Source organism: Cataglyphis hispanica, chromosome 17, assembly GCF_021464435.1.
Source record: "Cataglyphis hispanica isolate Lineage 1 chromosome 17, ULB_Chis1_1.0, whole genome shotgun sequence".
Lineage (NCBI taxonomy): Eukaryota > Metazoa > Arthropoda > Insecta > Hymenoptera > Formicidae > Cataglyphis > Cataglyphis hispanica.
Genome location: NC_065970.1, coordinates 4,938,157 through 4,951,988, shown reverse-complemented (window position 1 = coordinate 4,951,988; position 13,832 = coordinate 4,938,157). Strand labels below are relative to the sequence as shown.

General features: G+C 26.6%; 1 protein-coding gene and 1 pseudogene across 1 annotated transcript; both read left to right on the top strand.

Moving 5' to 3' along the window:
* The first annotated feature begins 8,061 nt into the window (after positions 1-8,061).
* Positions 8,062-9,063, top strand: LOC126856027 (proto-oncogene tyrosine-protein kinase ROS-like). Its single transcript, XM_050604187.1, is given in 5 exon segments — positions 8,062-8,110; positions 8,113-8,458; positions 8,460-8,475; positions 8,714-8,920; positions 8,923-9,063. Coding segments are annotated over 5 exon segments (744 nt in total). The 5' UTR covers positions 8,062-8,076.
* Positions 9,064-10,770: 1,707 nt separating this feature from the next.
* LOC126856063 (proto-oncogene tyrosine-protein kinase ROS-like) overlaps positions 10,771-13,832 on the top strand; it is a 29,198-nt pseudogene continuing 26,136 nt past the window's right edge.

The following is a 13,832-nucleotide window of genomic DNA, read 5'->3' as shown; positions in this document are numbered from 1 at the left end:
TTTCTGCATCTGGTTTTTGAATTTGAATAATAAAGTGGATGGGAAGAAGAGATGTCATATCACATCATATATCACTTCATTCGCGCAAAAATTGAATTATCAATAATGAGAAATTTTCAAATAACTTTAGAGGAGTGGTATTAATATTCCGAAAGAAACTGTGAAATTATATGCTTCTTATAGAAGAAGAAAAAATGTAGTAAATATATTATTAAAATATTAATTAAAGAATAAGATTTTTATCTTTTATGATTTTATATTTCATATATGATTATTGGCGCAATATGAGACTGTATATTTCTCTCTTCATTTTTCTTTTTTTCTTCTCTTACAGGGCACTGTAAAAATATAAATTAGTTATAACAAAATATATTAGGTACACTAAATAAATTAGATATACTAAGTTGTACTAATAAATACAAATTCTCCTTTTTTTTTGTATAATATTTCAAACCATTCAGATAGTTAGATATAGCTGCTCGTTTAAAGCGTAACCGCAATTTATATTTATTCGCTTCTCTCTGTAAAAGAATAACTGTCACTCGATAGGATTAAATGTTATAAACGGCAGTTTTTTTCGAATGGAGGGACGATACTTCCATATAATAGGTGTAATAGCGAAACGTGTTTTCTTGTCATTCGATCTCGTAAAAGGATGCGGGTTTCAAGTAATGCGGATCGAGCCAGGGACCACAAGAGCATTACGGAAATGCTCGCCATTCTGTTTTAATAAAAATTTTCTGTATATTGAAGAGAGGGGGGGAAAAAAAATAAAAAAAAAAAAATCGCAAAACGATCGTGTTCGCGAAAGCCGTTAAGATCATTTTGCTTTATCGCATGCATGGAATTTTCACATCGCTGCACGACAGGGGGTGTGGAAGGGCAGGAGGGGGGGTGTGGAAGGGCAGAAGGGGGGAGAAGAAGGAGAAGAGAATCGCTCGTTCGCTCCTATTTATTTCCCACCTTCGTCCACCACCCTTCGCGCGCGATACCCTGCCCCCTTCCCCTTCACCCCTTCCACCCTTTTCCTTCCGACACCTTTTATCCCATCTCTTTCGCGTCGTAATCTCCGGAATATTCCGAGATAAAGCTCGTCGTCGATGCGCGAGTCGCGCTCATTTTCCAACAGCAACGAGAGAATTGCGGAAATTACCGCTATCGTTCGCTCCTAATCGTTCACCATTATCACGTTGCAAAGTTATATTTTAGAGGGTTGAATAAATATTGATACCTTGTAAAAGTGGAATATAAAGGTACTTTGTGGAATAAGGAGAGAGCGATGTGGGATGTATTCGTCCTGTTAAATAAAAAGAGAAATTATACATGAAATTTATTTGATTTACGTCAAGTTTTTCATCTCTCTCGCAGCAGTTATTATTTTAATAATGTGGAAGGATAATGAAACAAAGTTTTTTTTTAACGTTTTACAAGGCTATTTCTTCGATCTTACATAACTAAAGTAGCGAGATGTGTGTTTTTACAACAAAAGGATATTACTAAATCTTATTTAGAATTATCCTTTAATAAAGAGATAAATTTCTTCATCCTTCACCATTATCACGTTGCAAAGTTATATTTTAAAGGATTGAATAAATATTGATACCTTGTAAAAGTGGAATATAAAGGTACTTTGTGGAATAAGGAGAGAGCGATGTGGGATATATTCGTCCTGTTAAATAAAAAGAGAAATTATATATGAAATTTATTTGATTTACGTCAAGTCTTTCATCTCTCTCGCAGCAGTTATTATTTCAATAATGTGGAAGGATAATGAAACAAAGTTTTTTTTTAACGTTTTACAAGGCTATTTCTTCGATCTTACATAACTAAAGTAGCGAGATATGTGTTTTTACAACAAAAGGATATTATTAAATCTCATTTAGAATTATCCTTTAATAAAGAGATAAATTTCTTCATCCTTCTATTTATTCCGTCAACAAAGGGACAAATTCACTGCTGCAGCGTTTCCGCCGGGGGAAAAATTAATATAGCGCGACAAGGAGAAGAAAGAGAGAGAAATTTCACGAAACAGAGAAGCGGTCATAAAGGAATAGAAGGCATTAACAGTGCGAGATATAGAACGCGAGCAGTCAGATGGAAGGATTTCAGGGTGGTTTCCTTGGAGAGGCAAAGGGCTGTAGGTGGTCTAAATCCGGCAAACCGCCTCCATTAGAGTTTCAAAGAGAGAGGGAGAGAGAGAGATTAACAACCCTTTGCCTGCCCTTCTCACAGCGCGATATCCTAATGTACACCGGGTACTTGAACCCCTTACCACGAGACGTTCGTGGCTGTCGCTACGAGAGTGGGCAAATATTATCGCGCGATAAGAACTTGTTACTTGCGGGCGTTAAGTGTAAAATTATGTCGAGAGGCGCGCGGATTAATATCCCGAGAGTTAACGATCCCGTGACAGCGATCTTCTCGAGAACGCAGTTGCGTTTTAAGTTGCGAAAGAGAGAGAGAGAGAGAGAGAGAGAGAGAGAGAGAGAGAGAGAGAGAGAGAGAGAGAGAGAGAGAGAGAGAGAGAGAGAGAGAGAGAGAGAGAGAGAGAGAGAGAGAGAGAGAGAGAGCGGCTCGTTTACATCGAGATCGGAATTTCGAAGTTCCGCTTTAAATATTCAGATTCTCTGCATTATATGTATATAGGACGGCCGCGTTTGTAATACGGGAAACGAGAGGGAAGATCAGCGCAAGAACCACGGTGGAAGTGCTCGAAGAAAAGACCGGGCCCCGAGGAAGGAAGGACCGGGAGATATATTAACTCCCTCGGATTGCCGAGATATATGTGAGCTTTTATGGAGTATTCTGGGGCGCGTGAGCCGGACATTAATGTTAATGGCAATCGATGTTAATTAACGATGAACAGAAATGAGTAAAATAATATTCAGAATAAAAAAATATGAAGTATCCACGTATGCTGATTTCTTTTTTATTGGATTGTTTTAAATAATTAATTAATAATGTATTATGTAAAATTATATTATATATCAAAATATATATAAAATTATATTATATATCAAAAGATTAAAAGAAAGGTAATGTATATATATATATATATATATAATAAATTATCTTTTTAATCAATACAAATAAGAAAAAATAAAAAAAATTTATTTAAAAGATAACTTTTTGAAAGAAAACTCTAACTTTCGAGTTAAAAGTCAAAGTATAAATTAAAACCAATAAATAATAAATTTAGTTTAGAATTATATTTAATTTAATTACATCAATAACTGCAATGTAAATGTATTAAAGAATATAATAATTTTAACATATTGTTTAGTTTAGCAGCGCCATGTCTTTATAATTAAAATTTTTTATTTTCTTCTTGTATCAGTCTTTAATTTCTTGTATTTATTTCTTTCACAGAATTAAAAATTTTTTATTAATTTTTAATTTTATGTTTTTTGTGTTATATATATCATGTATATTATCATTTTTTTATTAAAAATTTTAGGACATATATGAACATATGTTATAGGAATATATATATTCAATCAATATATATTAATTGTTCACATTTATAATGATTTTTACAATAGATATATTACAATTTATTTGACATATTTTTTTAATATTGAACGTAAATTTTTTATATATGTATATAGCATAAATTTTTATTTAATTATTGAAATTTTTTAATATTATTATTTTTAAAACAGCTATTTAGTGCAACTGTTTTCGATTAAAATATTTGTCCAATTTTTTATTTTTAGTTGGCGCAAGTTTTTGATATTATTATTATTGTAAGATATGCTATGAAAAGATATGATATAGAAAATTAAAACAACGATTTTGTATAACTTATTTTGGTTAAAATATTTTTATAAGTTTTATATTTTATAAGTTTTTTTTAATTGACATTTTGGATGTCACATTATTTTTGTAGAAAATATTATTTCACTTTAATTAAATGAAAATAATTTGTAGAAAAGTTCTTAGATACTATTTAATTTTTATAAAATAATACTATTTTGTACAGATTAAATTAAAATAACATTATTTTATAAATACATATAGTTATAATATATATAGTTTTTTACAAAACTGGCGCGTGTATTTGGCGCCTTTTTATTTTTTCTTAAAAAAGAAGTCGCAATATTAAATTATATAACTATTAATTATTAAATTATAGATTAATTATTAATTAATAGATAGATGTATCACAAAACTTTTCGTTTAGTGAGCAATCCTGCGATTCAATTATTTAATTGAGCGTTATCAAACCAAATCATATTTATATTTTTACAAGATTGAACGATAAAATATCAGACAAAATATATTTAACTTTAAATATTGTTAAAGAAATAATTATTCATAAAAAAATATAGAAACAACATGATTATTTATTATTTTAAGCTTTTATCATTACACGCGTTCTTTACTTAATTAAATATGTATATTATAAATTACGCTAAATACTCTCTTTAAAGTTTATTGTTGCATATATATATATATATATATATATATATATATATATATATATACATAATTATATATTATTTATGAAAGTTAATTTCTTATTAATAATGTTAATAATATAAAATTTAATAAATTTAGAAAGTGTAGCTTTTTTTTAAATAATGATGAATATTTTCACAGAAAAAAATAAGTCATAAGTGGATTTCTTCAGGTGAAGAATAATGGTTCTACAAAAGTGCGTAATTTAAATTATATAGGCTGATGATTTTTATGATGTCATCAATCACAAATACGCAAACGCATTATGCGTTCGATTCGAACATCGTCGCATGATACAAACGTTTCAGTCTATCCAAAATGCCGTGCGCGAAAAGTAGGCCCTCAAGAGCACGCATTATATATAACATATAAAAAATTGTCGCAGTTGCAGTTTTTAATCAAGCCAAAAATATAGAAAATATATATGATCTGGTAAAACTTGGCGCACATGAATAATAAAACTTAGAACTCACGATTCAGTAATTTCCTGATTGTCTATAATTTTCTCGAATAATAATTCTAGATCGCATATTTCTTTTCATTTCATTGCTTTTCTACTAGATTATATTAAAAAGAATGAAAAAAGATATTGATAACCAAGAATCGCCAAGGATTACGCAGAAACTGATTGAGTGCAAGTATTTACAAAAAAAAAACAAAATTATTATGTCAAAAACGGTATCATATGTTTTACTAAAAGTGTTAATATTAACGAGAGCTGATATTTTGTCAAAGTATCCGAATTCAGACTCCATAAGAGATAGCTTTGTTAAATAAAATTAAATGTTATTATTGCTAATAGTTTATATGAATAACTAATAATTTATATGGCTTATATACTAAACTAAAAGTATATATGATAATAAAATATATGTACTATATAAAGTATAATAATACTAATAATACTAAATATATAATAAATATATAATATAATAATAATAAATATATAATAAATGTATAATAAATATATAATATAATAATGTGTATACTAAATAATGTGTATGTAAATATAATAATGTATAATAATACTAGATATAATATATAATAATAGTATAAAACTATTTAACATAAAACATTAAAAAAGTATATGTAATGTTACGAAAAGGATGTACAAATCTTAGAAATTTTATTTATAAATAGATGTTATATAATACAAAGTTAAGCCTAATTAAAATAGTCTATTAAAATTTAACTATAATACTTTTATGTATGAAAATAAATATTTTTTTTTTTATCAATAAAATTTTCTGTTTATTCTCCGCTAAATTAATTATTTAGCAACAAAACAAATAAATTAATATATGTTTAGACTTTGAACTAATATTTACATAATTTTTTTACAATTGCTAAAGCCTTTTTTTAAATATTCATAATCATTCATTAGTATTAATTAATATAACAACATTTGTATTAAATCAATTTTTATTTAACAAAATTAATTTAGAAAGTAATGCCACTTTTTTATGTTAAAAATAATTATATGTTTATGAATATACATATATGACGGAAATCAAATCAAAGTCGAGTATCGGTATAATGGAATTTCAAGCATCAATTGACATCAATTGACCTTAATAACAAAGTCAATGATCACAGAAATCAACAATGTATGTGAGTAACCAATTTTTCTATGCCTTTGACTTTATACATAACTTTAATTGTGCATATATTTATTATATAGCTGTATACATATATATATATATATATATATATATATATATATATATATATATGCATACGATTTTACCTAGATAATGTAGATTAATTATAGTAAGTTTTCCAGAATTTGTTTGGATTAAAAGAATGTAAAGCTAACTGAACAGAAATTCGACAAAAGTTTAAATATAAGAATTTATATAATTTATATGACTATAAAAACAATTTATAACATATTTATATTGTTAAAGAACAAACGTTATTGAAATTTTAAAGACAACATAGATAAGTCACTTATTTAGAGTTAATTAAATTACTTGAAAAAAACTAATACGTTAAACAAAATTGTTTCAACAATCAAAAAGAACTTTTATGTATTATTTGATAAAAGAAATTACTATGAATTCTTAGTAATTCTTACTAATTTATTCTGCATGACTTCGGGCTATCGTATTAGGTCTACCGGAAAGTTCTATCCGATAATGTCATTTCAATTTTTTGCCTCTAAAAATGAGTCAGTCTACAGAAATGGAATTCAAAAATTATCATCACGCCGGGGAGAGGTCAATTAATAACTATGGAAATTATATTGTTCAATAAATATTAATAAATGTATTATTTTCTTTTAATTCAAAAACGGATAGAACTTTCCGGTAGACCTAATATAAATTGACATAACTGCAAATATGTAGCATCAGATCATCTGAATCAACGAGTTTAAATCACTACATATTGATTTATATAACATTAGTGCAGACGATGTTATTGATACAGCATAGCTTTTTCCTTTTAATATAAGAATCATATTTGATATGCAAGAAGATGTGTTGAAAAACAATAAAAACACTAAATTAAAAAAAAATATAATTACACTTTACTTAACAAATCAATCAGGAGAGATATAAAGAAAAATATCAAACTGATATGATTAAATAAGCAAAAAATTTTTGTCTGAATGAAGATTTACTTTTTTAACTGACAAGTAAGCAATTATAAATATAACATTTTCTGCTTTTTTTTAATATAAAATGCTTATAAAATTTAGAAATTTAGTAATTTTTATCAATGAAGTTATAAGTAAAAGTAAATTTTTAAATAAAATAATGGTATTAAGAGTACATTTTTTATATAACAAAGGTTATTATTTTGATGATCTTGAAACAGACATTTTTAATAAATTTTACCAATATTATAAGCCACATATTATATCCGGCTTTGTCATTGTAGTTTTTATTGTAATTTTCATCTGCTACATTTGCCGCATTTGTAAGTATATTTAATAAACATTTAAACCTTGCAAAAAAAAAAAATTCTATCCAATGTGTTGTAAAGATTTTCTTAAGAAAGTTAATTTATTTGTTGAAAAGAATATGTAAATTTTGCAATACATATTATTAGATAGTATATTGTAATTTTATAACAGTGTATCGACGATGCAGAAAAAATAGCAATCATGCTTTGCCATCGATAATCACAGATACCGAATTAGCAATTCTACATGAGATGCCTATCAGCCTACGATGTATCCAATACAATATGTCATACAATCCTGTGTTGCAATTTGATTCAAACAGATATTTACTGACCAAACATGAGCGAATCAAATTAGAAAAACTTTTAGGCAGCGGCGCATTTGGATTGGTAAAAACTTTTTCTGATGCAATGTCATACGCTATTAATTTTTAGATCAACATAAATTGAAATGCATTTCTCAATAAAAATAATAATATAAATATTTTTTATAAGAGTTTATAATGCTAATTTTTTGGAGATAACATACACATGCATTCTATTATATATTTTTGTTGTAAAATTATGTGATATGAAAAATGAAATAATATTACTTGACATTAAATTACATATTTTTTTAATGAAGTATAAATTAATTTCAAATATTTCACAGTTATATCAAGGAAAAATGAAGATAGAATGTGCATAGAGATATCCGTTGCCATAAAAATGCTTGGAAAAAATGCTTCGTCGGATGAAAAAAAAAAGTTTTAAAAGAGACCAGGTTTATGAATTACTTCCGACATAAACATGTGCTAAGATTGTTGACCGTTTGCTTAGATCCAAAATTTCCATCAATCATATTGGAATTAATGGAAGTTGGTGATCTGTTACAATATTTGAGAGATAGTCGAAAATTGGAACCGTCAGATTCGCACGCTTTGCGTTTGCAAGATTTAATCGCCATGTGCGAAGATGTTGCGCAAAGCTGTCTCAAATATTTACGTTTCCTTCATAGAGATCTCGCGTGTCGGAATTGTTTAGTATCCGCGAGAGATCGCAAGAACCGTGTCAAAAGTGGCGATTTTGGATTAACTAGAGATATTTACAAGTGATTATTACCGCAAGGTAAATACAATTATTAAGAAAAAATAAAATTCTAAAAAATGTTTATGTTCTTTTCGTCATAATAATAAAGTCCGTCTTTGATTTAAATAGAGAATATAAATAAAATAAATTACTTATATAAATATTATTTATATAAAACAAACATAAACGTTTTTTATTTTAATATGAATACTTAAAAAATTTGACAACTTGACAGTTTGAATTAGAATATTAATTTCGCTAAAATAACATGATTTAGAAAGGACAAGATCTGCTTCCTGTTCGATGGATGACACCAGAATCTTTGGTGATCGAAAGATTTACTTCCCAAAGTGATGTTTGGTCATTCGGAGTTATAATGTGGGAAATTACATCGTTGGATGAGCATCCTTACACTGGCAGAACTAATCTGGATGTGATAGATTATGTACGCAATGGATATAGGTTGGTGATGCCTCTAAATTGCCTCCACCGGCTTTGTACGAGTTGATGATGCGTTGCTGGAGTCCAGCAAATGATAGACCAAACTTCAAACTGTGTCTCAAAAATATTATAGCTCTAAGAAATATCATGGAAGATACTTTATTGAGTCCGTTGGATATTATCTAGCCAAAAAAATTTAATTAATAATGATATTAATAATTTTATTTTCCAAATAATACAATGAGAACTTCATAGTAGAAAAAATAATTATAAATAACTAATGTTTTGTCGTTTATAAATTAAATCTTAATATGTTATAGTTCATCAATAAAAATAAGATTGTGTTTTATATTCCTATATTTTTTCTTACTTAAATGTTTAAATAAAATATACAATCATATTACATTAATATATGTAACATTTTTTAATATTATAATAGATAATATAAAAATTAAATTTTTAATATGTATTTATTTTAAAGTTTATAAATTTTCTTTTTTCCTTTTTTCTTCTTTCACTCAAAATCTGAATATGCAATTAAATTGATTTTAGTAAAAAGAGCAGAAATATTTTTAAAAATGCTGATAAGGAAAAGAATATAGCAAATTATTCAAATTTATTGTCGAAAAGAAAATCACTTTCTTAAGCACGATCAAATTTCGATTAATCTTGATCAGCGATAAATTCAACTGAAATAGCTATTTTAAATTCATATCGTTTTTAATCTTGTTTCTCCTCCAAATCAAATAACAAAAAGATTAATAGTTTTGTTTATATTAATATTTAAAAAATTGCAGGTATAGATAATGAAGCGATTAAATTAATCGGAATTTGATCTAAAGATGGGCTCTTACACGGCCTATATCTCACCTCGCAATCCATCATTTGTTGCCAAAATACTTCACGTACTATGACATATATATGTGCATAATATTAAATTATATAAGTATTTTAAATTAAATTATTTGTCTATTAAACATTTGATATATCACAAAGCCCTTTCTTAATTTAATTTCCTAATCCTGTAATTCGATTATTTAATTGCGAGTTCTCTCAATCCAGATCATCAGTTAGATCGTCGGAAAGTTGAACGATAGAGTAAAACATAAAACACATTTAATTTTATTGTTAAAAAAATAATTATTGCTTATGAAGAGAGATAGCAATATGTATTGCTGTGTGGATGATGTATTATTTTATATTTTTGTCATTACAAATATTTTTTATTCGATTAAATATATAAATTACGCTCTTTGAAGTTTATTGTCGTATATGTAATTACATATTATTTTAAAATATTAATTACTCATTAATTGCGATATTTGTAGTTATATATTATTTAGAAAAGTTAATTATTAATAATAATTATAAAGTTAATCATTAATAATATTAATAATATAATATTAAATAAATCTCTCTAAAAAGTGTAGCTCTTTTTAAAATTGTGACGAGTCTTTACGGAAGAAAATGAGTCACAAGTGCAGCAGATAAAGAATAATAGTTCGGCAAAAATGCGTAATTTAAATTTATTTATTTATTTGAGCTGATGGTTTTTATAATGGTCAGCAATCACAAATACGCAAGCGCGTTTTGCGACACTCGGTTCGAACCATAATGATACAAACGTTTTAGTCCGTCAAGAACGCCGTGCAAGAATAGTGGTCACTCAAGAGCACGCATAGTATATATAAAAAAAAAACAATTGTCAGTTGAAATTTTTAATAAAAAAAAGATATAAAAGATATATATGATCTGGTAAAACTTGGCGTACTTGAATAACAAAACTAAAGATTTATAATTTGCCGATTGTCCATCATTTTTTCTAACAATAATTATATATTGTACATTATTTTTCATTTGATTACTTTTTTACTAAAGTATATTAAAAAAAAGTGAGATTAATAACATTTGTACTATAGTTTAACAATCATGCATATGTGTCAGTTCTCAATGTTGTTTGATTTTAATGGAAAAAAGTGAGCATTCATTAACCAGAATTTTATAATTTAATGATATTGTAAGATGAAATCATAATCATTGATTATGAAAGAAAATTTAGAAAAATAACATTAGAAGAGATTTCATGATTGATATACTAATCAAATTTCAAAAACTGATATAAGTAAAAAGACTTGATTCGATTAGCACATTTGCATTACCCAGAATATCGATAGAATCACTATTTATAGCTGAACTGCCAAAGATTGCGCGAAAACTGATTGAGTGCAAGTATTTATAAAAAAAGAATTAATATGTCAAAAACGTTATTATGTGTTTTACTGAAAGTGTTAATATTAGCAAGAGCAGATATCATGCAAAGCTATTCAAATTCAGACTCCATACAGGTAAGAGATTGCTTTGTTGAATAAAATTAAATGTTGTTATAGATAATAATTTATTTAGATAATTAAAACTATATATGATAATTAAATATATATACTGTGTGTGTATAATAATAACATAAACTAGAAGGGGATATGTGTAATGTTATGAAAAAAATAAAGTATAAATCTTGAAAATTTTGTTTATAAATGGATATTATACGGGGTGTTACTAAAAAAGCGTACCTAGAGCACACCATCAGATACAGGACAACAATTTAAATTGAAAAGCTCTGAACCGGTTTTTAATCTAAATTTTTGTTGTTGTTGTTGCGAATCAGCGCTTATCTATACAGCAGAAAGCTGTGTCGTTATTCTGATTTTCTTCCTTTTTTTCGCTGTAGACAGGCACTGATTAGCTAATATTGACATCATATAAGAACAAATGTTATTGAAACTTTAATGCTAAGAAATAAATTTTTGAAAAAAAAATTGTGTTAAGATAAATTTATTTAGAGAAATTAACTAAATTATATTAAAGAAATCACACACAATAAATTGTTAAGCAAAATTGCTTCAACGATCAAAAAAATTTTCATGTATTTGCTAGGAAAAGATTATTGATTTCTTAGTAACCATTATTAATTTATTCTGCATGACTTTGGACTATCAAATTGACACACAATTGGACACACAAATTGACAAAGCTATATATACATATATAGTAGACTATCTGAATCAACGAGCATTGAATCATCACATATTAATTTATATAACATGCTCATTGATCCAAACGGTCTTATTGACGTCTGATTGGGAGATAAAAATTTTGACCAAATAAAATGTTTTGGAAAAAGTTTATATTTGACTTGCTCATATATAACATGTTAATTGATCCAAACGATCTTGTTGATATCTGTATTTTTGATGCATAGCTCTTTTCCTTTGATATAAGATAAATAATGCTTGATATGTAAGAAGATATATTAGAAAAAGAAAACAATAGAAACAGATTAAAAAAAATACACTCTACATTGTATTTAATATGTTATTAATCAGAAGAGGTATTAAAAAAATATTTTAACAACATAATTTAACAAACAAAAAATTTTATGGCAATTTTACTTATTTGTACATATATTATTTATCATTAAAAGTCGTGTTTTTGGCTTAGTGGTGCTTACTTATTTTTTCGTATGTTATATTTTATCAAGGACATTCCAGTATCTGAGAACAACAATTCATCATTCACAACAAGTCATCTTGACAATGTGAATAAGACAAACAAAATTGGTGGAATTCCATTTGCAAATATGTCTGTGATCTCAGAATCTAATAGTAAGTTGCAAAAAACTGCATAAATTGTTAAAAAGAAAATTCTATGAAGAGAATCGTAAATATAATTTACATTGAAAAGAGAATAAAAACAGAATCTAAAAAGAAATATTTTTTAACAGAAAGAGAAATTTTATTTTGCTACAAAAGAGAAAGGAAAACTCATATATTATGTGTAAAATTATTAAAAATTTATTATAAAGTTAATTAAATTATTTAATTTTGCTAGTTTAGTTACTTTTAAAATAATTGCAAATATTGTACACTGATTTTTAATTAATAAGATATTTCTGAATTTTCACTTTTAATACTTCATCTAAAATTTTGTACTTTTCTGTTTTGAATTAACAATTACTTTTTAACCTTATAAATCACGCAAACTTTTTTATATTATTTTGAAAGTCAACATTTATTACTAATTTCCACATTTTGTAACTTACATTTATCTTTCTTTTTACTTTTATTCTTACTTAAAATTATTTTTTCTGAAATCCTGAGATAATCATTGTTCTTGAATATAATTATAACAATAAATGCAATCTAAAAATTTTTAGAAAACATTTTGAACAAACTAACATTTCCCAGAGCATTTGTTGAATTCCATAATGCATTTCTAAATGAAGAAGACGACATTTCTGTGACATTCAGGTAAAAAATTGCATCAATCTGTATTTATTTAAATTTAACGAAATATACATATAAAAAATAAAAATGTTGATTCTGTTATAATTTTACAAAAAATAAAAATACCAAAGCATCATTTTTTTTTATAGATGGAATCCGCCTGAATTTGCAGAAGAAGTAATACAAGGATACACAGTGCAGTGTTGGTTTATTGAAAACTTGGAAGAGATTCAAGTTTGTGAGGACAAAAGTAGCTCAGCTACAATATTGGAGCACGTGGTGAACAATTTAAAACCTAACACGACGTACTATTTTAAAGTACAAGCGCTCACTAAAGTTGATATGAGCCCTTACACAGATTTAATTGATGTATCAACTATAATCGAAAATCCAATACCGAAACTATTGACCGTATCGGAAAATGGTATTGAAATATGGGATTTAGATTTAAAAAGCAACATTAGTCTCGTTGAGCAAACTGGCGTGAATAGTATTGCTTATTCGATAGCGGAACATAAAATTTATTGGAGCAACGATGAAGGAAATTTAATGATGTTAGATATTAATAGAAACAATATTATAAAAGTAGATGATCTTAGATATCGAATATACAATCTTTGCATCGATTGGGTAGCAAGAAATCTCTACTGGATAGAACGACATTATTATAATGAG